Below are 26,787 nucleotides of genomic sequence, written 5' to 3'. Positions count from 1 at the left end.
GACATACTTAAATTCTTGAAATTAAAAAAATTCCAAAAATCATGGGGACTTCCCTGGTGGTCCAGTGGTTAAGACTCTACCTTCCAATGCAGGTGGTGCGGGTTCGATCCCTGGTTGGGGATCCCACATGCTGCGGGGTACAGCCAAAAATTTAAAGAAAAAAAATTCCAAAAATCAATATACAAATCTAATACAATTCTAATGATAATACTCAATTAGATAAAGTGAACTTAAAATTCCTTTGAAATAATAATTATCTAAAAACAACCAAGGACGGGACTTCCCTGGTGGCACAGTGGTTAAGAGTCCACCTGCCAATGCAGGGGATGTGGGTTCGAGCCCTGCTCCGGGAAGATCCCACATGTTGCAGAGCAACTAAGCCCATGTGCCACAACTACTGAGTCTGCGCTCTGGAGCCTGTGAGCCACATCTACTGAGCCCGCGTGCTACAACTACTGAAGCCCATGCACCTAGAGCCCATGCTCCACAACAAGAGAAGTCACCACAATGAGAAGCCCATACACGGCAATGAACAGTAGCCCCTGCTCGCCGCAGCTAGAGAAAGCCTGTGCACAGCAACAAAGACGCAACACAGCCAAAAATAAATAAATAAATAACTTAATTAATTAAAAAAATACTACTATAAAAAAGTAAAATAAAAACAACCAAGGAAAATATTTTAGAATTCCAACTAGGTTAAAGATTATATACGTACATGCATGCACATGTGTACACATGTCTGTTATCTATCTAATCCAAGATTTGCCAAATTTTTCACCCAATAAAGGAAATTCAGAAGATATTAATAAAAGATATACTTGCATGAAATTTTAAAAAAAGAAAAAAAAACTCTGTATGGCCAAAAATAGCATAAAAATAAGTGAAATAGCAGAGGGTGGAAAAAAACTTTGATGATATACTAGATAAAGGTTATTTATACCAGATTAAAATTTCACAAGAAAAAAAATTGGAAATGTAATATAAAAATGGCAAAAAATATACACACAATTTACAGAGAAGCAAAGCAAAATGGCCAAAAGACTGTGACATGATGAAATTCACTCACAATCAGAAAATCACAAATGGAATCTTAACTTGTAAGATTGGTAACAATGAAAAAAAAGTGATAATATTGACATGTCCCGCTTAATATTTGAAAATCAATCAATGTTATTTGTTACATTAATATAATCAAGGAGAAAATCATACAATCATCTTAATTAAGTCAGAAAAAGGGTGAGATAGAATTTAATGACTCTTTATAAAACAAGACTAGAAGGGAATTCCTTAATCTGAAAATGGGTATTTTCAAAAAAGACTTGAGTTAACATGATACATTTACTCCCTTGAATCAAGAACATGACGCTTCTATTCAACATTCTACTAAATGGCATTTTTTGAAGAGAAGTTGTTAATTTTATTATAGTCCAATTTATTCAATCCTTTTCTTTACAGTTGGCATTTTTAAGGACAAGTTTAAAAGGACAAGCCACTAAAAGACAAAATATATTTACAACACATGTAACTAACAAAAGCCTTCTATCCAGAATATACAAAGAACTCCTAAAAACCAAAGGGAAACCAACATAATGGAAAAATAGGCAAGACACTTGAATAGGCACTTCAAAAAAGAGCATATGCATCTTAGTAAGAAATTTTTCGATATGACACCAAAGCACAAACAAAAACAAAACAAAATGGTGGGTCTACATGAATAAAAGCTTGTGCACAGCAAAGGAAAAATCAACAAAATAAAGAGGTAACTTACAGAATGGGAGAAAATATTTGCAAATTATATATCTGATAACAGGTTAACATCTAAAATATTTAAGTAACTCAAACAACTCAACAGCAAAAAGATGGACAAATTAAAAATTTTTGCCATTATTAATTAATGACAGCAATTTAAAAATCGGCAAAGGAACTCAACAGACGTATCTCAAAAGAAGACATATAAATGGCTAACAGATATATGAAAAGGTGGCTCAACATCACTAATAATCAGGGAAATGCAAATCAAAACCACAGTGAGAGATCATCTCACTCTTGTTAATAGAGCTATTATCAAAAAGAGAAGAGATGACAAACACTGATGAGAATGTGGAGAAAAGGAAACCCTTGTGCACTGTTAGTGGGAATGTAAATTGGTGTGGCCACTATAGGGGACAGTACTGAGGTTCCTCAAAAAACTAAAAATAGAGCTACCATATGATCCAGCAATTCCACTTCTGAGTATTTATCCAAAGGAAATTAAATCAGTATCTTGACAAGGTATCTGTACTCCTATGTTCACTGCAGCATTATTCACAGTAGCCAAGACATGGAAACAACCTAAGTGTCAATGAATGAATAAAGAAAATGTGGTATATATATTGATACACAGTGGAATATTACTCAGCTTTAAGCATGAAGGAAATCCTTGGAAGATATATTCTAAGTGAAATAAGTCAGACACAAAAAGACAAACACTGCATGATATTACGTATGACTGGAATCTAAAAACGTCAAACTCAGAAACAGACAGTAGAATGGTGGTTGCCAGGGGCTGGGAGGTGAGAAAAATGCAGAGATGTTGGCAAAGGGTACAAACCTTCAGTCATAAGATGCATAAACTTGTAGAGATCGAATACACAGCATGGTTAATTACAGTTGCCAATAATGTATAGTACACTTGAAATTTGGTAAGAAAGTAAATCTTAAGTGTTCACATCACACACACAAAATGCTAACTATGTGAGGTGATGGGCATGTTCACTAGCTTCATCGTGGTGATCATTGCACGAGGTACACTTATGACAAAACGCCATGTTTAAACCTTAAATACATATAGTTTAAAAAATTTGTCAATCATAACTCAATAAAGCTGGAAAAAGAATTAAAAGCCATATGAATGGCTATTTTACTCTGGATACAACCTATTCCCATGGCCACACCCAGCTGCAAAAGGAAGCTGGGAAATGATGTCTCTGCCTAGGCAACCATGCGCTAACCCAAATCCAAAGTGGGCATGGGGGCATGGGAAGATACTAGTACTAAAAAGGAAGGAGGGAAGATTGGACACCGCAGGACAGCAGCGATTTCCGACACACACACACACACACACACACACACACACACACACACACACACGTCCCATAGATGCCAGTAAAATGGGGGAATATATCAAGAAAAAAGAAGCCATGGACTCCAGACAATAAGAGATCTAACATCAGGACAGGTTAGGGGAGAGGCCAGGATGACATCTTTCCAGCAGGTCAAAGGAAAAACTCGTCTGGTTTGGAGCAGGTCAGAGGGGATTCCAAAGAAATGGTTCGAAGATTAGACCCATATAATACCTAATGTATCTGGATGATCTGAGAAGAGATAAACATATCTAGGGAAGAGTCTGGCAACAAACTAGAAATAAGTTTGTGAAAAACAAAGCAATTATTCACTAAAGGGAAAACAAAATATTGTGCAAGAAAGAAAAGTAGTCATGGTACAATTACCACAGCTTTGATTAGAATATACATGTTCAAAGTAATACCAACACTGTACAATGATTTCACCAAAATTACAAGTATATTTGGAGGATCTGGGGATAGGAAATACAGTTGTATATGGTGAGATCAGGGGAAAAAAAACAGATGGAGGAAAGGCAGCTAAATTCTTATCTTCCGAAGTAGGAAGTCCATAGATAATGTCTAAAACTAAAATAATAATAATAATAAACGCTTTTAAAAATCAAGAGGTAATAGTATAGGTATACGGTTTATAATTATGTTGATAAATAAGAAAACACATAGTTAAAAGGACTGAAAGTGGTGAATAGGGTGACACGTGAGGTCTAGGAACTGCAGTTTTTCGTAAAAGACTTCCAGAGCTACTTGGCATTTTTAATTATGTGTACAGATTACTTTTATAACAAGAGAACTAGATTTTTAAATAAAAACAAAATTTATGTGACTAACAGGAACATAATCTCTAGGTAGCAAGGTTCTAGGTAATTTCAATTTTCTACAGCACAGTTTTTGGTATTTTCTAATGTTTTACAATGAAAATATACTATTATAGTCACGGGAAAAAAAGTTAGTTTACAAAAATGTAGGGACTTGTTTTCCTGGCCATGACAGTGTAACTCATATTGGATTAATTGCTCACTGAAAATAAATATAAATGATGAACAACAACAAAAATATTTAAAAAGCTGTTTGGAAGCACTGGAGAGTAAGTGATGTAGGCAGGGTGCACTGGACCACGACGGACAGCAGAAAACAGTAGGATGAGCTCCACTCCATCCCAGCTTCCCTACGGGCACTTCCTAAGTCCAGCACAGGCAGAAGGCAAGTCTTACTGGGCTAATAAGTCTGCGGCTACAAAGTGACCTAGACTGCAAGGAAAAAATCACCAAAAAGTTCCCCTCAGCACAACAAAAAAATCCCCTCTATTTTCGGCTAACTCCTAAACTATGCACTCATTCACAAGCAACACTCTGGGCAAACCAGCACAAATCAGCAGCCAGGAGGGTGACGTGCTGGGCAAAGATGAGCAGCTGGATGGTGCTGGTAGGGATAGTAGAGATTGGGTCCCAGGAATGCGGAGGGCATGGTGAACAAACATCATCAGCACTGAGAGGAGGTCTCAGGCAGACCAAGGCGTAGGAACAAGAGCTACCGCCTGGGAACAAACAGGCCACAGCTAACTTCAACAGTATCAAGGTAATCTGCTGGCATTATTTAGTTTTAAGAAGAAAACTTAATCTTCTTTGAAGAAAGATAACATTACCCAGAGGCTATTAAATTTTTCACCCACAATGTCTGGCATCCAATCAAATACTGTAAAACTCAGGTACAAAAACTCTAACCTGTGCTGTGGTTTTGTATAGCCTACAAGTTATTAAAAACTTTTACATTTTTAAGGGCTGTAGAAAATTTTTAGAAGAAGAAGAATATGTATATATGGGCTCACAAAGCCTAGAATATTTACAATCTAACAATTTATAGAAAAAGTTCATTGCTCTATGTTATAAAGCATGGTTTATAACAAAGAAACAGGAAAAAATGACTGAAAACCAAGAAAAAGAGACAACAGAAATAGAACAGATCTAGCTAACAACAGAAACAGATCTAGATGACTCAGTTATGAGATTTATCAAGGAGGGACCTTAAAATAAGTGATTAATATGGTCAAGAAAATAGAGATGGGCCAAATGGAAAAATCCATTAATACTTTCAACAGAAAACTGTAATCTATAAAAAAATATGAAATGGACATCCTAGAACTGAAAAACACAGTATCATATTAGGAACCCTCTGGATTCGTTTAACAGGTTAGAGAGAGCAGAAGACAGAATCAGTGAAATGCTAAAGGGCTCAACAGATTTAAACAGACTGAAGCAAAAAGGAGAAAACGTAAAAAAGCAGAACAGGGCTTCCCTGGTGGCGCGGTGGTTGAGAGTCTGCCTGACGATGCAGAGGACACGGGTTCGTGCCCTGGTCCGGGAAGATCCCACATGCCGCGGAGCAGCTGGGCCCGTAAGCCATGGCCGCTGAGGCTGCCCGTCTGGAGCCTGTGCTCCGCAACGGGACAGGCCACAACAGTGAGAGGCCCGTGTACCGCAAAAAAAAAAAAAAAAAAAAAAAATCAGAACAGAGCACAGAAGACATGTGTGACAAACTCAAAGGGTCGAATATATGTAACTGGAGTCCAAAATGAGGAAGAGCAAATGGGCAGAAGCAATACAGGAGGACCTAAGGGACATAATTTTCCCCAAACTCAAAAAAGATACCAGCCTCCAGGTTTAAGAAGCTGAGAAAGCCCAAAGCAGGTTAAAAGCACAGGAAACTCTACCTAGGCATATCCTGGTAAAACTGCTGAAAATCAAACAGAATCTACTAGATCAGCTAAGAGAGAAACATATATTGCTTTCAAACAAACAAAAATAAGACATAAAACTGACCTCATTATGGATACCGGAAGAAAATGTAATGACACCTTTAAAGTGCAAAAAACAAAATGAAGTAAAGCAAAAACAAACCAACACCCCCTCCATCTACCTAGAGTTTAATACCCAGTGATAATATTCCTTAAACCTGGAGGTGAAATAAAATCTTTTCAGACAAACAAAAGCTGACAGAATTCACGAAGAGCAGATCTGCACTACAGGAAATACTAAAGGAAGTTATTCACACTAAAAGGAAAAGATATCAAATGGAAGTGTGTGACTTCAGGAAGGAATAAAGAGCACTGTAAAGAATAGAATAGGGGTAAATGTAAAAATATATTGATTGTTTAGCATAATAACAACAGTAATAATGACGCTCCTTATGAGCTGTATAAGATATAAAAATAAAATAATCATAGTGGCATAAAGGGTTTAGAGGGGAATAAATAGAATAATATTGGTAACAGGACTGTGCATGGTTTGAGAAGGGATATAAATACTAAATTTAGGTATATATAAATGAGCATTATGGTAGAATTAAGCAAGGATGCAAATTGTAATATTTAGGACCATGACAAAAGGCAAATGAAAAATGTACAATTAAAAACAAATAGAAGATAAAGATGAAATATCTGATTAATCCAAAAGGAGGAGTGAAAATAATGAAAGGAAGAAAACAATAAAGAAACAAAGAACAGATGGGACAAATAAAAAAAATATAGGGACAAACATATACACAGCCTAAATTAAAGCAAATCAGTAACTACATTATATGTAAATAAATTAAACTCTCTGAAAAAAAGACAAAGACTGTGGGGCTAGATTTCAGATAAGAGACACATTTAAACATAAGGAGTCAGAGAAAATGAAAGAAAAGGCTACAGAAAAAGATATACTAAGGAAACATTAACCACAAGAATGCTTGCTGGTGTAGCTCTGTAATAGGACATAAAGCAGCCTTTAAAGGAAGTAATGTTACTAGAGATAAAAATGGACATGTCAGGGCTTCCCTGGTGGCTCAGTGGTTGAGTCCGCCTGCCGTGCAGGGGACACGGGTTCGAGCCCTGGTCTGGGAAGATCCCACATGCTGCGGAGCAGCTAGGCCCGTGAGCCATGGCTGCTGAGCCTGCGCATCCGGAGCCTGTGCTCCGCAACGGGAGAGGCCACAACAGTAAGAGGTCCGCGTACCATAAAAAAAAAAAAAAAAAGGACATGTCATAACAATAAATGGTCAGTGCAGCAGGAAGATGCACAAAGAGACCAATGCAATGATCTAAACACTTTAAGGCAACAACTTAAGTTGCTACGCACTAAATAACTTAGCTTCAAAGCATAAATATCAAAAACCGATATACTTAAAAGGAGAAAATGAAAAAATCCACACATACACTTGGAGATATTAATGCTCTTCACTCAGTACCTGATACAACAAGCAGACAAGTAATCACTTAAAAATACAGGAGATTTAAACATCATGATTAAACAACGCAGAATATATTGGGTGAGCCAAAAGATTTGTTCATTTTTTCCCCGTAAGATGGCTCTAGTAGCACTTAGTTGTCTTTAACTTCATTCGAAACAATTTTGTTAGATTGCATGTGACAGCTGTCATATGAGTGTGCATTTAAAAAAAAAGACCTACATTGACAGATGAATGGATAAAGAAGATGTGGCACATGTATACAATGGAATATTACTCAGGCATGAAAAGAAACGAAATTGAGTTATTTGTAGTGAGCTGGATGGACCTAGAGTCTGTCATACAGAGTAAAGTAAGTCAGAAAGAGAAAAACAAATACCGTATGCTAACATATATATATGGAATCTGAAAAAAAAAAAAAGGAACCTAGGGGCAGGACAGGAATAAAGACGCAGATGTAGAGAATGGACTTGAGGACACGGGGAGGGAGAAGGGTAAGCTGGGACGAAGTGAGAGAGTGGCATGGACATATATACACTACCAAATGTAAAATAGATAGCTAGTGGGAAGTAGCTGCATAGCACAGGGAGGTCAGCTCGGTGCTTTGTGACCACCTAGAGGGGTGGGATAGGGAGGGTGGGAGGGAGACGCAAGAGGGAGGAGATATGGGGATGTATGTATACATATAGATGATTTACTTTGTTATACAGCAGAAACTAACACAACATTGTAAAGCAATTATACTCCAATAAAGATGTTAAAAAAATTCAACTCCACAAGTATTACTCAAGCAAAAAAATAAAAAAAATAAAAATAGACTTAAAAAAATTGGTGAATTTTTGTGTAGCCATTTTAATATTGAAGATGGAAGGAAAAAAAGGAACATTTTCGGCATATTATGCTTTATTATTTCAAGAAAGGTAAAAACTCAACTGAAATGCAAAAAAAGATTTGTGCAGTGTATGGAGAAGGTGCTATGACTGATCGAACGTGTCAAAAGTGGTCTGCGAAGTTTTGTGCTGGAGATTTCTTGCTGGACGATGCTCCACGGTCGGGTAGACCAGTTGAAGTTGACGGCGATCAAATCGAGACATTAATTGAGAACAATCAACGTTATACCACGCAGGAGATAGCTGACATACTCAAAATATCCAAATCAAGCACTGAAAATCATTTGCACCAGCTTGGTTATGTGAACTGCTTTGATGTTTGGGTTCCATGTAAGTTAAGCTAAAAAAAGCCTTCTTGAACATATTTCCACATGAGATTCTCTACTTAAACGTAATGAAAATGTTCCGTTTTTAAAATAAATTGTGACGGGCAATGACAAGTGGATACTGTACAATAATGTGGAACGGAAGAGATCGTGGGGCAAGTGAAATGAACCACCACCAACCACATCAAAGGCTGGTCTTCATCCAAAGAAGGTGATGTTGCATATATGGTGGGATTGGAAGGGAGTCCTCTATTAGGAGATCCTTCCAGAAAACCAAATGAATAATTCCAACAAGTACAGCTCCCAATTAGACCAAATGAAAGCAGCACTCGACAAAAAGTGCCCAGAATTAATCAACAGAAAACGCATAATCTTCTATCAGGATAATGCAAGACCTCATGTTTCTTTGATGACCAGGCAAAAACTGTTACAGCTTGGTTGGGAAGTTCTCATTCATCTGTCGTATTCACCAGGCACTGAAACTTCGGATTTACATTTATTTCGGTCTTTACAGAATTCTCATAATGAAAAAAATTTCAATTCCCTGGAAAACTGTAAAAGGCACCTGGAACAGTCCTTTGCTCAAAAAGATAAAAAGTTTTGGGAACATGGAATTATGAAGTTGCCTGAAAAATGGCAGAAGGTAGTGGAACAAAAGGGTGAATAGGTTGTTCAATAAAACTCTTGGCAAAAATGAAAAATGTGTCTTTTATTTTTATGTAAAAACCAAAGGCAATTTTTGGCCAACCCAATACATACATAAATACAGTAACTGTGAAATACATATTCCTTTCAAATGCATATGAAACATTTACAAAAGAGACCATAAGTTGGGCAAGAAAGCAAGTACCAAACATTTCAAAGGACTGAAATCATGTACACTATGATGTTCTGTAACCACAACACAGGCTACAAAGTAACAACAGAAAGATAACTAGAAAAACCCCAAAATGTTAGGAAATTAAATGCAAAACACTTGCAAATGGTCCACCGACACAAAAGACATCACAACATAAATTAAGTTTATGATTTAAATCTTCCCACAGAGAAAACACCAAGTCCAGATGGCTTCACAGGTGAATTCTTCCAAATACTTAAGGAAAAAGTAATACTAGTCTTTCACAAAGTTTTCCAGAATATAGTCAAAATGGGAATGTTTCTGTCAATAATAAATGCTGTCTGCCATATCGATAAACAAAGTGAGCCATCACATTACAGCTGCCCCAAAGGTGAGCCCTGAGGAGACTCAGGATAGAAACAGGACCCCCCCGCATCAAACAGTCACTGCTGCAGCCACTCCCCCTCCCCCTCCGCCCCCCTCCCCAGTGGTGCACCCTGAGGGGACTCAGGATGAGAAAACACAGGATTCTGGCCCCACACAGCTGAGGTGCATATCAAAAGGTAAACATCAAAAATAATTATTTCAGTGAGCCCAGACTCTTGCATCCTCCCATACATAGAAGAGTGCTTAATTCCGTAACTTGAGATGTCTGGTTTTCTCGAATTAACAGCAATCTTTTGAAGTTCTGACTACCTGGTGTTTGTTGCAAAAACCCCTATATATCCTAGCTCCTCCGTTACCTCTTTGGAGCAGCCCCTCGGAGCTGTCTGAGATGCTGTGTCCTGGGTTTAAATCCTCAGTTTGGTTCACCAAATAAAACATAATTCTCAACTTTTAGGTTGTGCTTTTTTTTTTCAGTCGACATTTCCCACTTGTTTAATAAGTCAGGAAAACCTTAATTCCAAACCACTATAAGCACTTTACAAAAAAGGAAAATTATACGCAAACTTCCCTCATGAATTATTTTCTTGGGTAGAGAGTACAGGTGTTACATGTGAAGAAGGGAAGAATAGTCAAATTCAACAAAAATTTTTAGAGAACATCCTCCATGGCTTAAATATTTAAAGCCAAATAGAGAAATTCTGGCAAGATAGCAAAGAAGATAGTTTTTTTTTGTTTTTGTTTTATTTTTTTTTAATTTCCCTGAACCCCTCCTCAAAACAGACAAAACCAAGAGAACCAAACACCCTTAAATAACATCTAAAGCAAATCTAGGTGACCTCACAACTCCCAAAACACATGTGAACAGAGACAAATCACAGTCAGCTCCAGACTCAGGTGGCAATACCATCTGTGCAAAAGAAAGCAGAGGGAAACAATGGGGCACCCGATAGACCCCAGATCAGAACCCCAAAAAGCCAGCAAGTATTCACAGGCAAGCACGATGGGCCAATTTAAGGAGAGTAGCCAAAGCAGGAGGTGTTTTTACACATTCCAATTTTCATTTAAAAGGAAGGACCAATGGAGAAGTCAAAAAGTGTGGGGCAGTCTGCTCCTAAGAATTCTCGAAACTAACCACCTGAAGTTCCCTTGGAGATCAAAGCCCCACATTGAGGAGAAATCGCTGGAAAGAAAATCCAAATTGATCTGTGCAGGGATAACAGAAACAAAGGACAGAGAAAAGAGGGGGAAAGGAGCAAAGACAGAAGAGCTCAGACTCTACGAGGCCATGGTTTTTAAACATGTCATAAAAATAACAGAAGAGGAAGCTCAAGTTATGAAGTCAGAAAAGCTATTTTTACCCACTCTTCCTTTCTAAAATTTTAGCAAATCTAATTTCACATGAAAATAAGTAACATAAAAGGATCATTGTTAAATTCTATACAAAGTGACTGTCAGAAAAAAAAAATAAGAAGTAGAATAGAGGGACTTCTCTGGTGGCACAGTGGATAAGACTCTGTGCTCCCAATGCAGGGGGCCAGGGTTCGATCCCTGGTCAGGGAACTAGATCCCACACGCATGTCACAACTAAGGAGCCCTGGAGCCACAACTAAGGAGCCGGCCTGCAGCAACTAAGAGCCTGTGCAACCAAATTAATTAACTAAAAAAAAAAAAAGAAGTAGAATAATGTCCTCATAGATGTGTTTCCCAACTCTGGCACTATTGGGTCAGATAATTGTTTGTTTTGGGAGAACACTTCTTACAATATGCACTCTGTGTGGCCTCTCCCCACTAGATACCTGTAGTAACCTTATCAGTGACAACCAAAAAGTCTCCAGACAACACCAAGTGTCCTCTGTGGGCCAGAGATAATAAAAATCCATGAAACAAATTAAAATTATAATCTACTACTTAAAGATCAAATAGAAAAACTAGGAACATCATAGAAGATATAAGAGAACAACATAAAAATATAAATTACAATACAATACAATTACAGTGAGAAAAGAATCTGAAATGAGGCAGTTGATAGAGCTCAGGAAAGATTAGCAAAGAAGGAAAAAATCTGAAAAATAAAGATTCTAGAAAAAACACAAGATCATATAAGCAAAACACACAATGTCTTAAGAGATACGGAAGGTAAATAGGAGAAAAAAAATTTTTTTTTTTTTTTTGTGGTATGCGGGCCTCTCACTGTTGTGGCCTCTCCTGTTGTGGAGCACAGGCTCCAGACACGCAGGCTCAGCGGCCATGGCTCATGGGCCCAGCCACTCCGCGGCATGTGGGATCCTCCTGGACTGGGGCACGAACCCGTGGTCCCCTGCATCAGCAGGTGGACTCTCAACCACTGTGCCACCAGGGAAGCCCGAGAAAAAAAATTTAATTAAAGAAAATAATTGACAGAAAGGATTCAAGAGAAAGTGATAAGCAAAAAAGATCCAAAATATACCTAGAAGTCCCTGAAGTAGACTTAAGGAACAGAATAAAGAACTCAAAAAACTATAATTCAAGAATACTTTCCTCAAAAAGACTGGAAACTACATATTAAAAAACATACCATGATGAAAAAAACTACAAAACTCTAATGAAAAAGATCAAAGAATAACTAAGCAAATGAAGACATATTCCATGTTCATGGATAGGAAGACTCAATACTGTCAAGATGTCAGTTCTTCCTGACTTGATACATGGATTCAATGCAATTCCAATTAAACTCCCAGCAAGTTATGTGGATATCAACAAACTGATTCTGAAGTTTACATAAAGATGCAAAGATCCAGATTAGTCAACACAGCATTGAAGGAGGAAAACAAAGCTAGAGAAGTAACACTACCCAACTTCAAGACTTACTAAAAGCTACAGTAATCAAGATAGTGTGATACTAATGAAAGAACAGCAAACAAATCAATGGAACAAGCAGAGAGCCCAGAAGTACAGTCAACTAACATTTAACAAAGGAGCAAAGGCAACTCAAAGGAGAAAGGACAGTCTTCTTAGCAACAAATGGTGCTGGAACAGCTGGACATCCACAGACAAATAAACAAACAACCTTACACCCTTCACAAATATTAACTCACAATTGATTACAGACCTACATGTAAAACTCAAAACTATAAAACTCCTAGAAGATAACATAGGAGAAAATCCAGGTGACCTTGGGTTTGGCAATGACTTTTTAGATACAACACCAAAGGCACAATCCATGAAAGACATTTAATAAGCTAATTTCTTTTATCTTAAAAAACTTCTGCTCTGTGAAAGACATTGTCAGAAGAATGAGAAGACAAGCCACAGACTGGGAGAACATATTTACAAAGGAAATAAAAACAAAGGACTGTTAACCAAAATACATAAAAAACCTCTCAGAACAAAAATAAGAAAACAACCCAGGACTTCCCTGGTGGCGCAGTGGTTGGGAATCCACCTGCCAGTGCAGGGGACATGGGTTTGAGCCCTGGTCCAGGAGGATCCCACATGCCGCGGAGCAACTAAGCCCGTGCGCCACAACTGCTGAGCCTGCGCTCTGGAGCCCGCGAGCCACAACTACTGAAGCCCACATGCCTAGAGCCCAAGCTCCGCAACAAGAGAAGCCACCGCAATGAGAAGCCCACCCACCACAACGAAGAGTAGCCCCCACTCGCCACAACTACAGAAAGCCTGCGTGCAGCAACAAAGACCCAACGCAGCCAAAAATAAATAAGTACATAAATAAATTTATATTTAAAAAAATCCATCACCTTACATAGTTACCAAAAAGAATTAAAAAACCCAAACCAAAACAAAAACAAACCCAATTAAAAAATGCACCAAAGATCTGAACAGACACCTCACCAAAGAAGATACAGAAGGCAATGAAGCCTATGAGAAGATGCTCCCCATCGTATGCCGTTAGGGAACTGCAAATTAAAACAAGGTAACACCACTGCACACCTACTATGGTGGCTAAAACCCACTGCAGTGTCAACAACAAATGCTGCTGAACGATGTGGAGCAACAGGAACCCTCAGTCCACATGGGTGGGAACGCAAAATGGCACAGCCACTTTGGAAGACAGTTTGGTGGTTTCTTACACAACTAAATATACTCTTACACCATACAATCACAATTGGGCTCCTTGGCATATACTCAGATGAGTTGGAATCTTATGTCTACACAGAAACCTGAACACAGATGCTTACAGCAGTTTTATTCATAATTGCCAAAACCTGGAAACAACCAAGATATTCTTCAATAGGTGAACGACCTATTAAATAACCTTTATTGACAAACTGTGGTATATCTATATAATGGAATATTATTCAGCACTAAAAAGAAATGAGCTGTCAAGCCAGGAAAAGGCATGGAGAAAACTTAAATGCATCCTGCTAAGTGATAGAAGTCAGTCTGAAAAGGCTACACACTGTGTGATTCCAACCATATGACATTCTGGAAAAGGCAGAACTATGGAGACAGTATAATGATCAATGGTTGCTACGAGTTTGGCAGAAGGAAGGGATAGTCAGGTAGGACACAGGGATTTTTTAGGGCAGGAAACTATTCTGTATGATACTGAAACGGTGGATAAAGTTCAGTAAATTTTTGTCAAACTCCACAGAAAGTACAACAGCAAGACTAAACCCCTGAGGTACACTATGGATTGGGGTGATAACAATGTGTCGATGTCGACTCATCGACTGTAACACGTGCACCACTCTTGCTGGGGAGTGACGGTCAGGGAGGCTCTGCACGTGTGGAAGAAGGGGGTGTATGGGAACTCTCTGTACTTGCCGCTGAAGTTTGCTGTGAACCCCAAAACACTCTAAAACAAAAGTCTATGAAAAGAAACCAACCAACCAACCATGTATTAAAAAAAAACAAAAAACCAACAACAAAATGTATTTTAAGAAGTTGGATTTTAAGGAAAAAGATATCCTTTGAGTATCCAAACAAAAAGACCAAGTCATTGAAAAGGAAAAGAAAGTAAGATTGTCACCAGACTTCCTGACAGCTATGCCTTATGTCACAATACAGCACTGTTATCCATTAAAGACATTCAAGGAAAGGAAATGTAAGTCAAGGATTTATATTTAGCCAAACGTACCTTCAAGAAGAAAGTCCTCACACAAACTTATGAACATGCAAAATCTTTGGCTGCATTGTTCACATGAGCTCCTCCTAAGGAATCTATCACAAAAGAGCTTCAACAATCAAAATGATGAAAGAGACATTGATATAAGGATCGGAAGACTAAACACAACACAAGTCTATCCTGCTTGTCATTTAATCCACAAAACAGTCCTGAATGACAGTGTTTCCATTCTACACACCGAGCACCTGGAAGTCAAAGTCAGAGGAATTTGCCCCATGGTTGCTGGCAAGTGATGAAACCAGAACTTTCTTTCCACGACATGAGGATGGCTCTCACACACATTAACGAAACCTTGGCATCTTTGCAAATTGCCTAGAATTTCGTCCTCTCCCCTAACTACCCAGTGGGCTCTTTTGTATCTTTGGCCCAGCTCAAAAGCACCTGCTCTCTCTGTGGCTTTCCCTGACCCAAAAAGCCCAGCACCATCAATGACACGGGACAGTACTGATAACCCAGAGCCTCCTCAGCTGTGGGCCCACACCGTCTCATAGGCGACAGCTCTGACACATACTCTGCTACATGTGATCTCCGTGATGCTAACAACTGCAACTTCTTTGTCTTAAAATCTCAGCACAGAGCATATTCTTATAAGTAAATGTACTTAGAAGAAAACTTTTAAAGACGGCAGATGACAGCACCGGGAAGCCTTCCACTATCACAGACAAAGCCAATTACATAAACGTCTCTGCACTACCTCTTAACTTTGTGGGTACTCCTATTCTTTCCCTTTTCATGCAATATTACCCTGTAGTTGTTTTCATTTGTGTCTGCCTTCTGAGAGCAACGACCATCTTTTACTCTTTGTAGCTTCACCACCAAACGCATAATAGTATGCACAGCTAATAAGTATTCAATAGGTGGTTAATATGATTTTTTAAAAAGACAAATCATAAAAAAAAATTCAGTTCCAATTCTATGTAGATGGACTATTTGTATGGAGAAGTGAAGTCCTGCTTTCACACTGCCTAACTCTTATCACAGACCATTATTACATTTATTTAAGCAATAAAAGTTTTACATAAGAGGAATCTGAATTTAAATGTCATAGTTCTAATGGGAATGAACATATTTAGGACTTTCAGGCTAGCAAATAATCTGAAATGTTTATTATTTTTGAAATGTTTTAGCCTGGAGGTACTTCTTTCTAAGTAACGCCTGGAGCATTTGAGAACAGGCTCAGACTGAGGTGTAGGAATCTGTTACTAGTATTGTGTTTCTGGTTGTGACTGTTACTTGGTATCAACAGCACAACTTCCAGACCCAAGAGTGTGAACAAACTGATTACAAATATACACACTCATGGACTTGCCCTGTTTTCAAACAAATGATTTTATATACTTTGTTCAAATTGGTTTTTTCCCCTTTAATATTAAAGAAATGCCACGACGATCAGTGGCTGGGAGGCTCACTCTTTATAAGGAAAGAACACCTCCTTTTGCTACTTCTGTAATAAGTATGTAGGTTCATTTCCGTAGCTAATTGTCAGCATCTGGCTAATTCCTTTTTACACAATGTGAGTAGCTTCACCTCCCAGGTTATTCTTCTGTCAGTTTTGGATACAAGTTTCACTCCAAGCTTTAAGGAGAGGCAGATAAAAAGAAAGTGAGGGTGGGAGTGAGCACGAACCCACAGGAAAGTGAAATACACACACATTCAAGCCTTGACACAACTTCCAAAAAAGAAGAACCATCTTCGACTCCCTCTTGGTTTGAATGAGCTGTTAACTCCTGCAACACTTGATTGATAACAGGAGCACTCCCTCTTTGCGTAGCTGTTACACTGAGACCCACCACACTCACGGACCACAAGCGTGTCCCTCCTGCCTCACAGCAACGCATCCCCCCAGGCCCAGGATAACGCCTGCCGTACCTACGACAGTATCTTTTAGCCCTTCAGTCCACTCGACTCCCGAATCCCCATTAAACATACACCACTCATGTCAACGCACTGCTACTCCATCTTCCTTCATGTGAAACAGCATTCTGACTGCTCTATTTTTCCGGCTCCCCCTCTCCCATATATATTTCCTCTTCCTGTATTTTTAGATCCCACCTAGGTTACTTCAGATCAAAACCCAAGACTACCATTTGAGAGAACTCCCCAGAAAATGCAACCATTCTCCAGCTAACTAGAAAATTATTATAACAAAAGGTAGTCTATTACAAACAATTCATTTATAATAGACACATCTCTAAAAATACAGTTCCATTTTAATATTATTTCTAGTATAGAAAAACAACTAGTTTCTCTGCTTACCACTTCTAATAGTTGTGTTTTCCAACAGTTCTGTCTGAAGTTGTAGTTCAGCTTCTCCAAGTATCTTTAGAACAGAATCTGTAGGACTTTTTCCCCAGACTTTTCTTGGAGATCCACCGGGATCTAATTTAATAACCTCTCCCACTGTATGTTCTAGAAGAAAAAGATGAAAAAAAAATCTTAAGGCAGATGTAAGATCTTCTGTCCAACTGAGTGCTTCATAGGAAAAAAAGGTTACATCACAAAGAGAATATAACGATGGTGCTTAAAAATGGAGCTAGAGATTATCAAACTAAGTGAAGCCAGATAGAAAGAGACAAATATCATATGATATCACGTACATGTGGAACCTAAAACAACAATGGTAAAATGAACTTATTTACAAAACAGAAACAGACTTACAGACTTCAAAAACAAACTTATGGTTACCAAAAGGGAAAGGTGGGGGGAGGGATAAATTAGTAGTTTGGGAGTAACATAAACACACTACTAAATATAAAATAGGTAAACAACAAGGGCCTACTGTACAGCACAGGGAACTCTACTCAATACTCTGTTAAGACCCATATAGGAAAAGAATCTTAAAAAAAGTGGATATACGTATATGTACAACTGATTCACTTTGCTGCACACCTGAAACTAACAGAACATTGTAAATCAACTATATTCCAATATAAAATAAAAATTAAATTAAAAAAATAATAAATAGTCATCAACATAAAAAACCAAAACAAAACCCAAAAAAAGGACTTTCAGGGAATGAATAATAAATGTTAGAAAAAAACAAAAGCAACTAATACTAATAATAAATATATCTAAAGTTGCCTTTTAAAACACTTATAAATTAAACTCTAGTTTTAGGGAATATAAAAATGGAAAAAAACATAAATTATGTTTCTGTAAAGTTTTTATTTGAGAAAAAAATTTTTTAAACCTAAGATAATTAAGAATAACGGGGTAGTACAAAAATAGATAAAATATAAATTAATATTTTGCTTCTATAAATTTCACTGAATAGAAAAAAAATCCTAAGATAAATGTGCATATGGATTAAAAGTAGAGAAAAGTATTTCTAAGAAAATTTGTTTTACCTTATTTATCGTACGTAGGCAACTGACACTTCCTTTTTGACAATAATTTGGGGTAAACCTTTTAACTAAAATTTAGCAAAGCAAAAGCCAGAAAAGGACCTACTGAAGTTTGAGTCTTTAGAACATTTGATAATAATACATGAAGCATATAGGCACCTAGCAGTAACAGACAGGATATTATTATGGAGTGTACATCATATAAACTTTCAAAGGTGACCAAATACATGTTAATACAAATTTTTGTGTACTAGTCCATGAAAGTAAATATCTGCAGATTAGCAGGTAACTTCAGTTTTGTTCAGGGAAAATAATTAATAATAAGGAACAATTTTTAAAAGGATAGTTAAGAAGGGTAAAGGACCCAGAACCAACCGGTAACTTACAGCCACCTGGTGTTGGATAAAGGTGCCAAAGCAATCTAAAGGAGGTGGGTGGGAAATGGGGTGAAGGGGGTGGGGGTAGGTGTGGGGCCAGCACCCGGCTGCACAGACAATCCTGTGAAGAGCTCTGCTACAAGGAGGGCTTCAAAATGGGGGCAGTGGAACAGCAGGGTCCGAATGAAGCAAAGGAGGCCGCTGTGCCAAGGGCTTGGGAAAGAGGAGAGGGGAGGAGGGCTGTGAAGTACAAAGAGCGGCTGGGCGCCAGCGGCGGGAAGGGAGCCTCACGAAGGCAGAGGGACAGAGCGAGAGGCCGGGGGGCCACGGGGCGCCGGCGCAGGCACCGGAAGGGATGCTGGGTTCCAACGTGCACTGCGGCCGCGGTCAGGCAGGTACTAAAATGGGTGCGGGGATGCACTTTTATCCTCAAGGCTCTTTTCCGCAAGGTTCCACCACCCGGCACCCCCCTCATCTCTCTTCTCCTCACAGCTTAGCTTCTGGAAGAGGCTCCTTCCTCAGTTGCCATGCGATCCTTAATCCCTGGAGTCTATTTCTGCCCCTAGCCCTCTAGCGACACTGCTTTCATCAAGATCACCATGCCTCTACCGACAAACTCACTGCAGATATTCTAGCCCTTGTCTTGCTGTCTCTTTTTCTAGTAAATCCATACCACACTCTCAGTTTTCCTAACTCTGATGCTTCCTCATCTGCTTATCAAAGTTCCTGCCCTGACAAACTTGTAGAAGAGTTTCCCTTGAAGCCCTTGCAAGTCTGTCCTCGAGAATCTCTTACATATGTCCGCTTTTATTATCTCTCAGTTAAGGTCTTCAGTTTTTGTCTAGATGAGTGCAACAGCCTCTAAAAACTGGTCTCAAGTACGTCCACTCCCAGTAAGATAGAACAGGGTGACCAGAGTTATACTAGTGCCTGGATAAGCAAAAACAACTGGACAAAATATATAAAACATCAGTCTCAAGACACTGGACAAGAAGTAAGATAAGAAGAGGTAAGAACATGGATCCTGGGAGAAGAGAAACAAACAAGACAACTCCTATGACGGCCCCTCCTGCTGCCTTGGGAGTTTCCAGCTGCAGCTCAGGAGGGGGACCCAGGCAGAGCCCAGCAGATTCCCTGAGTTCCGGCGACAGAGCTGGGACCGACCCTTGGGAGACTAAGGCAGAAAAAAAAGAAGTCCAGAGACTTCCAGAAGGTAGTCTTTAGTATTCAGCAGAGCACTGAAGTGGGCAAATGTGTGAAAAAACGACCTCAGGTAGGAAAAGAACCACCTGAGAGACTACAGGGAATACAGGACGTGAAACACTGCTTGTTCCCAACAGCCAGACTGGAAAATATCATAATTCGTGGTGAACTGGACACTCAGAAGGGCTTTCCCTCTGTGCTAGGAAGAATTTGCACTTGAGTTAAATGTGGCCCTGATCTCACCTAACAAATCTTAAAAACAGACATAAACGAATCAAACGGAGTCCAACTAACTTAACTGCATTCCAGAACAAAGCTCCGGAATAATTACAGAAACACAAAAAAACCTAGCACCCATCAAGGTAAAATTCACAATGTCTGGCATCCAATCAAAAATTGCCAATCATGCAAAGAAGCAGAAGAATATGACCCACAATAAGGAGAAAAATTAACCAATGAAAATGGACTCAGAATGGAGACAGACATTAGTATTCTCACACAAGCACACTAATAAAGTTTTTATAACTGTATTCCATATGATCAAAACGTTTAGTACAGACATGGCAGATACTTAAACCCAAATCGAACTTCTAGAGATGAAACCCACAATATCTGAGATGAAAAATACATTGGATGGGGTTAATACTAGATTAGGCAATGCAGAAAAAAATAAGTGAATTTGAAACTATCCAGAATGAAAGGCACAGGAACAAACAGACTCTTAAACGATGAAAAGCACATCAGTGACCTATGGGACAACCTGATGCACGTGCGGTTGCTGCCCCCAGAGGACCGGGAGGCAGCACAGGAAAATGCCTGGAGAAATGTTGGGGACGACGCGTCCAATCCGATGAACATGAGACACCACAGACCCACGATGCTCAGAGAACCCCGAGGAAAAGAGACAGGACGAAAACCATGGTCAGGCACTGCACAGCCGAACTGCTCAAAACCTGTGATAAACACAAGTCTTAAAAGCAGTCAGAGAACAAGGGCATGTTATGGAGAGAGGAACACAGGTAAATCTGATTTCTTGTCGGGAACAACGCGAGTAAAAGGACGACAGAGCAACATCGTTAAAGCACCCAAAAGTGACACTGCCAACCTAGAACTCCATACCCAGAGAAGACATCTTTTACAAGTTAAGGTATACAATTTTAAACTTGAAAAAATTTAAATTATACCTTATAAAATTATATAATTAAATCTATATTAATTTAAAAATAAGGTATAAAATTAAGTAAAAATACTCTTCAATAGACAAAAGTTGAAAGAATCTATCACCTGCATTGCAAGCAATGTTAAAAGAAGGAAGGTGATACCACGGATACATACATCTAAACAAAGAAATTAAGAACAGCAGAAACGGTAACTCCATGGATAAGTACAATAAACGCTTTTTTTCTTAGTATTTACACGTCGAAAGGATAACGGGAGTTCTGACTCCTGGGAAGATGGAGTACTAAGCACGCGCCAGCCGTGCCCCCCACTGACACAGTTCTCAGGACCAGGACCCGCACGGGAGCAGCTGCACGAGGACGCTGAGCAGCAGCCAGCAGCTGGAGGAGCGAAGAAGACAGAGACTCAAAGCGCGCCCAGCACGTGGTACCCTCCATCCCCCTCCCGTTTTCCCCGGTCAGGAACCCACAGGAGGGCACTGGGCTGTGGAGGGAGGAAGCTCTAGGAGGGGCCTTCCACTCTGTCTCAAGGGCCGGGCCGGGGAACCCTGATGCCTGGAGAGACAGTGAGGGTGAGGATCTCTCGCTCTTCCCTCCACTGCCTCCCTTCCAGCCCCCACGCGCTGCCACGGGTAGTCAGAACCCAGAGCCCGTAAAGCTGGGGAGAGGACGCTTCCGTCCTGTTTGGTGGAGACGTGGTACCCAGACGTCAGGGCTGCTTCCTCCGGCTCTTGGCCACCCTGCTCCAAGCACAGGGTGGAGTGAGGTAACCAGGGCCTCAGCTTTCTGACCAGAGGACCAGAGACAGAAAACACCAGGGAGACAGTGCAGACACAGGAACTCCAGAAGGCAACCCCCTGAAGTTGCCTGCTATTACCTGAGCTCACCTCCTGTGCACACGTGGATCTGATCCTGTGCTGCGTATCAAACACTGAAAACTGAGCCAGCAAACCGAGGAACACCCAGGTCCCAGACCAGTCACCACGTGGTACACAGCCGGACAGGTCAAAGCAGCACTGCCAGGCTCTGAAAAAGGAGCCGATACTGAAAGCATAGGCCACAGAAGGCAGATGGGAACTCAGGACCTGACTCTAACTGGGACGACTGCAAAACTATCAATGTTCTCCATCAGATGTAAACAAGACCCAGAGCCTTGTAAGAGAATATTCAGAATGTCTAGGGTATAAGTCAAAATTACTCAGCATAAGAAGAACCAGGAAAATCTTAACTCTCTCGGGAGGTGGCTACTAGCAGCCGACAGCAATGTAACACAGATGCGAGAATGATCTAACAAGGATTTTAAAACAGTTGTTATAAAAACGCCCCAGGAAGCAATCATGAGCACTCTAGACAGCAAAGGAGGAAGAGAAAGTTGGAGAGAAGAAAGAAGATATAAAGATAATTTTATGAAATCACAATGTCAGTGTCCCTAAAAAAAAAAAAAAAACGTCCTGGAAACACGGCCCCACGAGCGCAGAGCAGCGCTGTCGGAGTGGAGAAGCTTTAGCACAGTCCCCGCGGCCCGCGACGCCTAAGCTATTTCCTACCCGGCCGTGGACACAGCCCTCTGCAGGCACGGTCCGCTCCAGCTGCGGCTTCTCCGTGCTCTGGGCCCGCTCACCGGAGGCTTCGGGGATTCTCACTTTCGCGTCCGCGCTAGGTGCATCGGCTCCCCAGGGTCCCAGGCTCTCCCCCGCGTCCTGGGCTCAGGGCAGCCCACGCGTCTCTGCCCTCAGCACGCCACGCCGTCCATAAACCACCTCCTGGCGACGGACCAATGCCCTGACACGCGCTCTGCTCTCAGGGAGGGGCTCCGTCTCAACCACTGCGGTGTCCTCACTGCTCAGAAGTGTGTGCGGCAGGTAGTGGGACTCAATACAGAACTGCTTGCTGTGGAGCCTGTGGACTTTCCTCCAACACGAGAAAGAATTCTACCGAAGTGGTCCGTCAGAAAACTCACGTAGAACTGCACGTACTTAGCTGATGGAGAGACCGGCCCTTTAGAAAGTGAGCCCCCTGCGAGCGCGTGTGTCTGTTGGTTCCCTGCTGAACCTCCAGCGCCAGGAACAAGGTGAGAAAAGGGCAGCGGCTCAGGAATCATCGCTGCGCAAAGGGATCACTGCGCGAGACCCTCTCGACACCCCTGCTCAACGCCGACAGGACCTTCTGAGTCTTTGCTGAAGTTCACTACTCTGATTCTCACCAAGAACTACCCCTGCTAATGGGTGACTCTAACGTGGGAGAAAGGCCTAAAGTACAGTAACACATTTTAAACGTGCGCCGCTAGTTCCCGCTCTCACGCTACAGACTGTTGTGGAAAACCCTTGCCATGTGAAAGCTGAATGGTCTTCTCCACGTTTCACCTATTACAGAAACCCTTCCAGCCTCTCTCAACCCCTCTAAGCGTGCCGGGCTGCACCAGGCAGGACACGAGCACGCTCATACGCACTTTCAGTCACAGAGAAGGACGTGTCCAGTGCCAATTCATCCACGGGAATCACCAGGTGGCCTCCAGCCTCCCATTTCTTGCGATCTGACGAAACCGATTTTTCTTTTTCCTGCTCTTTGGCGTCTTCGTGAACAATTATTGCACCCATTTCAGAGTGACTTTGCTTTCCGTTTTCATCTTCTTGAGCTTTAAGATTTTGATTTAATCTACGTAGTATTTCGCGCTTACTCTGAAACAGTTAAAATGTTGTATTTTAATAGGTATACGATTAAGTAAAATGATTGAGAGAGAAAATTTGAAAATTGTACCTACTGAAATAGCACTGTTAGTCTTTTGCATTTCTTCTGAGGTTTCTTGGGCATCAGTCAAACTTCTGTCCTTTAAACACAGATAGTTACAGAGTAAGAAATAATGTTATTTTAAAAGTCCACCTTAAAATTTTTGATATTTTTACTTTTTGTTTTCATTAACATTTCATGCTCCTTGGGAATTTTTTATTCCTGTAAAATATTAACACAGCTTTCTTCATTATCAGCAATGAGAAATAGTTACATATTATCATTTAATAGATGTAATATATACTAGAAGAGCCAATTCTCAATTATTTGTCATATTTTTGGATTGCTTGATCACATATTTAACTATATTCTCTTCCTCTTTGGCACCTGATTCTTGGTAATTTTACATTTACTGTAGAAATTTTAAAAATTAATTCATATACTCAGAGCTAGGGAAGTTTTGATGGATGAATAATTCAAGACAGGCTGTGTTATTTTGAAGCTGTCTTTATGTTTCAGGTACATATATTCTTATTAAGCCATACTACTTACTAAACATAATTGAGGACTGGCTTTTCTCCCTAAGCAAAGAGTAAAAATAAAGAGTTCTGAGTCCTTGGTACTAAAGATAAAATAAATTTTGTTTTATGATTAGTATAATCAGAGTAATCTAGACGATCTAGAATTTGTAAATATATGAAAAGAAGAAATTAGTAATTATGAAAACTGCGAAAGCAAAGGTATCTGGAAGACTCAGGGCAAGGAAAAGTGGTTCTCAAAGTTCTAAGGAAGTGATATTTAGCAAGAAGACACATAAAGAAAAACCATTTAGTTACATGGATTACCTCAAATATTATTAAAGAGTGGTCAGTTTTAAAGTAATACATGTAAAACAGACAAAGAGCATTTTACCCAGTAAAGTGGCAGGCATTAGCAGTCGCTACGACCAGAGAGGTGAGCAGCTACGTGGGATGTGAGACTGGGGACCAGGAAGGGCCCACACAGGGGCATCTGAAGTCAGAGTGAACAACGCAGCACACGCTCGTTACCAGAGAGAAGAGAGACTACACCTGCTTGAGCAACAGTGGCTTCCTATATCAAGTCCTTGAGGGTGACCAAGGCTGGTATTTCCCACTCAATCTTATTTTCAAGATAAACACAAAGGCTGTAAAAGACTGGTGTGCCAATAACGTCAGTGCTGTCTGCAAAAACTTCGTGAAATTCAACAAATAAAAGGCACAGACTTCAACGACCAGGAAAGGACAGAATCAGGGTAACGTGTAATATGACTCGGACTCTTCCCTCTGCCTACGGAGCTCTAGGCTGCAAGTCCACACCACGAGCCCCTTTCCCGGAACCTCAGAACAGAGCTTTTCACATTTCAGAGAGATGCCCAAAACATACTTCCAAGTTTAAACTTTTTACTTGCCCACAGTTCTCTGTTTTACTATCCATATGACATGACAGAGATTCAAAAGTAGAAGGTTAAAGAAATAATTGATGAATTAAGTGCAATTATGCAGAGTCCTCTAACATTTGCTATGCCAAAAAGTTTTAAATATGTGTACACATCCTGGACACTATTCCCAGAGCTAATTAAGTACCAGAGAGACATTATTTTTTTTTAAAAAGTGAACCCATGCTAATTGTGAGTGCTAGGGTATAAAAACATTTTCTGCATTGTTTTTCATAGATTTCTATATGTTTTTTTGTCCAATAGTCTTTTAAAGTAAAAAAGAGAATCATTTCAATATATTCTTACCTACCAGGTGGTCTTAGATATAAAACCTAAGACCAGTGAGGCTCCAATATTCAGAGTAAACCACACATAAAAATCTTAAGAAGTAATTTTTTCCCTAGAAAAACCTAATGGGACATTAGGAATTAATGTAATTTCATTAAATTTAATCCTTTTAATAATCTTTTGACTTTGAGGAGTTCTAGATTTTACAAAACTTACCATACCCACTTCTTTCAAAGCAGAAGTCACAGAAATAACAGGTCTCATCTGTTGCTTTGATGGAGAGCCACCTGTTTCCTGCTGTCCTGAAGGTGGAGACATATCAGAGTTCTTTATTCCTTTGGCCACCAACTGTAACAAAGAACGTAAGTACATTGGGGAATTCATATTTGCATGAAGAGATAAAATGGTGTATATAAGGTCACTGTCTACACACTCTAACCACAAGGAGTTTTCTTCAATCCTCAAATTTTGTTGTGCAAAAGGCAATGTACTAGGTGCTGGGGAAAGATCAGCGGACACAGAGAAACATCTCTGGCCTCACATGTAAACCTAATCATGCGCCACGTGGTACTAAATAACTCCTTTCCATTGCATTAACAATGTTTCACAAACACCCTTCTAAAAGATTAAACATTAGTCCTCTGCCTCTAATTTTAATCCATTATAAAATTTGGCGAGAAGAAAAAAAGATTATTTACTAATCTTATACTTCAAAAAGAAATGTTTCTGCAAATTCTACAAGTTTGGCACAATCTTAAAGTCTGAACATCAGTTACCCAACATGAGAGCCCGGATTATAAAAATGTCAACATGAATAAGAAAGGAAGAATTGAAAAGTACAGGTAATAAGATTTACTTCACTAAAAATACCATTTGTTATATTCATATATGTTTTTGCTTTTATCTTGACATTTAGACTCTGTAAACAATGTGAAATAATGTTCTGAACTTTCAGTAAATATAAGGAAATGGCATTTCGCAGTATGCTCACAGGAACATGGCAGCAAGTCACTCCCAACTTCTATCTCTTTTTCAAACCAGTAAACAAGAATTTCTGTTGAGTAAATACCAATATTTCAAACACAATATTTACTGAGCATCTTCTAAGCATAAGATAGTAATCCAATTCTAATATTTACTTTCCTGTACTTTCATTTTACACCAATACCTGTTTTGCTCAAAAGGAGATGGAAATAGCTAACACAGTATTGAAGGAGAAGAACTAAGTTGGAGGAATGATACTACCTGACTTCAAGACTTACTAGAAACTACAGTAATCAAGATAGTGTGATACTAATGAAAGTA

The 26,787-nt window shown here is 39.6% G+C and overlaps 1 protein-coding gene across 5 annotated transcripts in view; it reads right to left on the bottom strand.

Moving 5' to 3' along the window:
- The window catches only part of NEK1 (NIMA related kinase 1), a 204,507-nt gene that overhangs the window by 34,893 nt on the left and 142,827 nt on the right, over positions 1-26,787 (bottom strand). For all 5 annotated transcript variants that reach the window (XM_082624999.1, XM_082625000.1, XM_082624997.1 and 2 more), the window contains 4 exons: positions 25,699-25,830; positions 23,773-23,838; positions 23,461-23,689; positions 17,166-17,318 (listed from right to left, as the gene is read on the bottom strand). In XM_082624999.1, coding sequence (XP_082481125.1) covers positions 17,166-17,318; positions 23,461-23,689; positions 23,773-23,838; positions 25,699-25,830 — 580 coding nt within the window. The remainder of the gene's footprint in view (positions 1-17,165; positions 17,319-23,460; positions 23,690-23,772; positions 23,839-25,698; positions 25,831-26,787) is intronic.

Source organism: Mesoplodon mirus (assembly GCF_964341445.2).
Source record: "Mesoplodon mirus genome assembly, chromosome: 1".
Taxonomy (NCBI): domain Eukaryota; kingdom Metazoa; phylum Chordata; class Mammalia; order Artiodactyla; family Ziphiidae; genus Mesoplodon; species Mesoplodon mirus.
The sequence above is the reverse complement of the archived record's forward strand: the minus strand, read 5'-3'. Positions and strand labels throughout refer to the sequence as shown.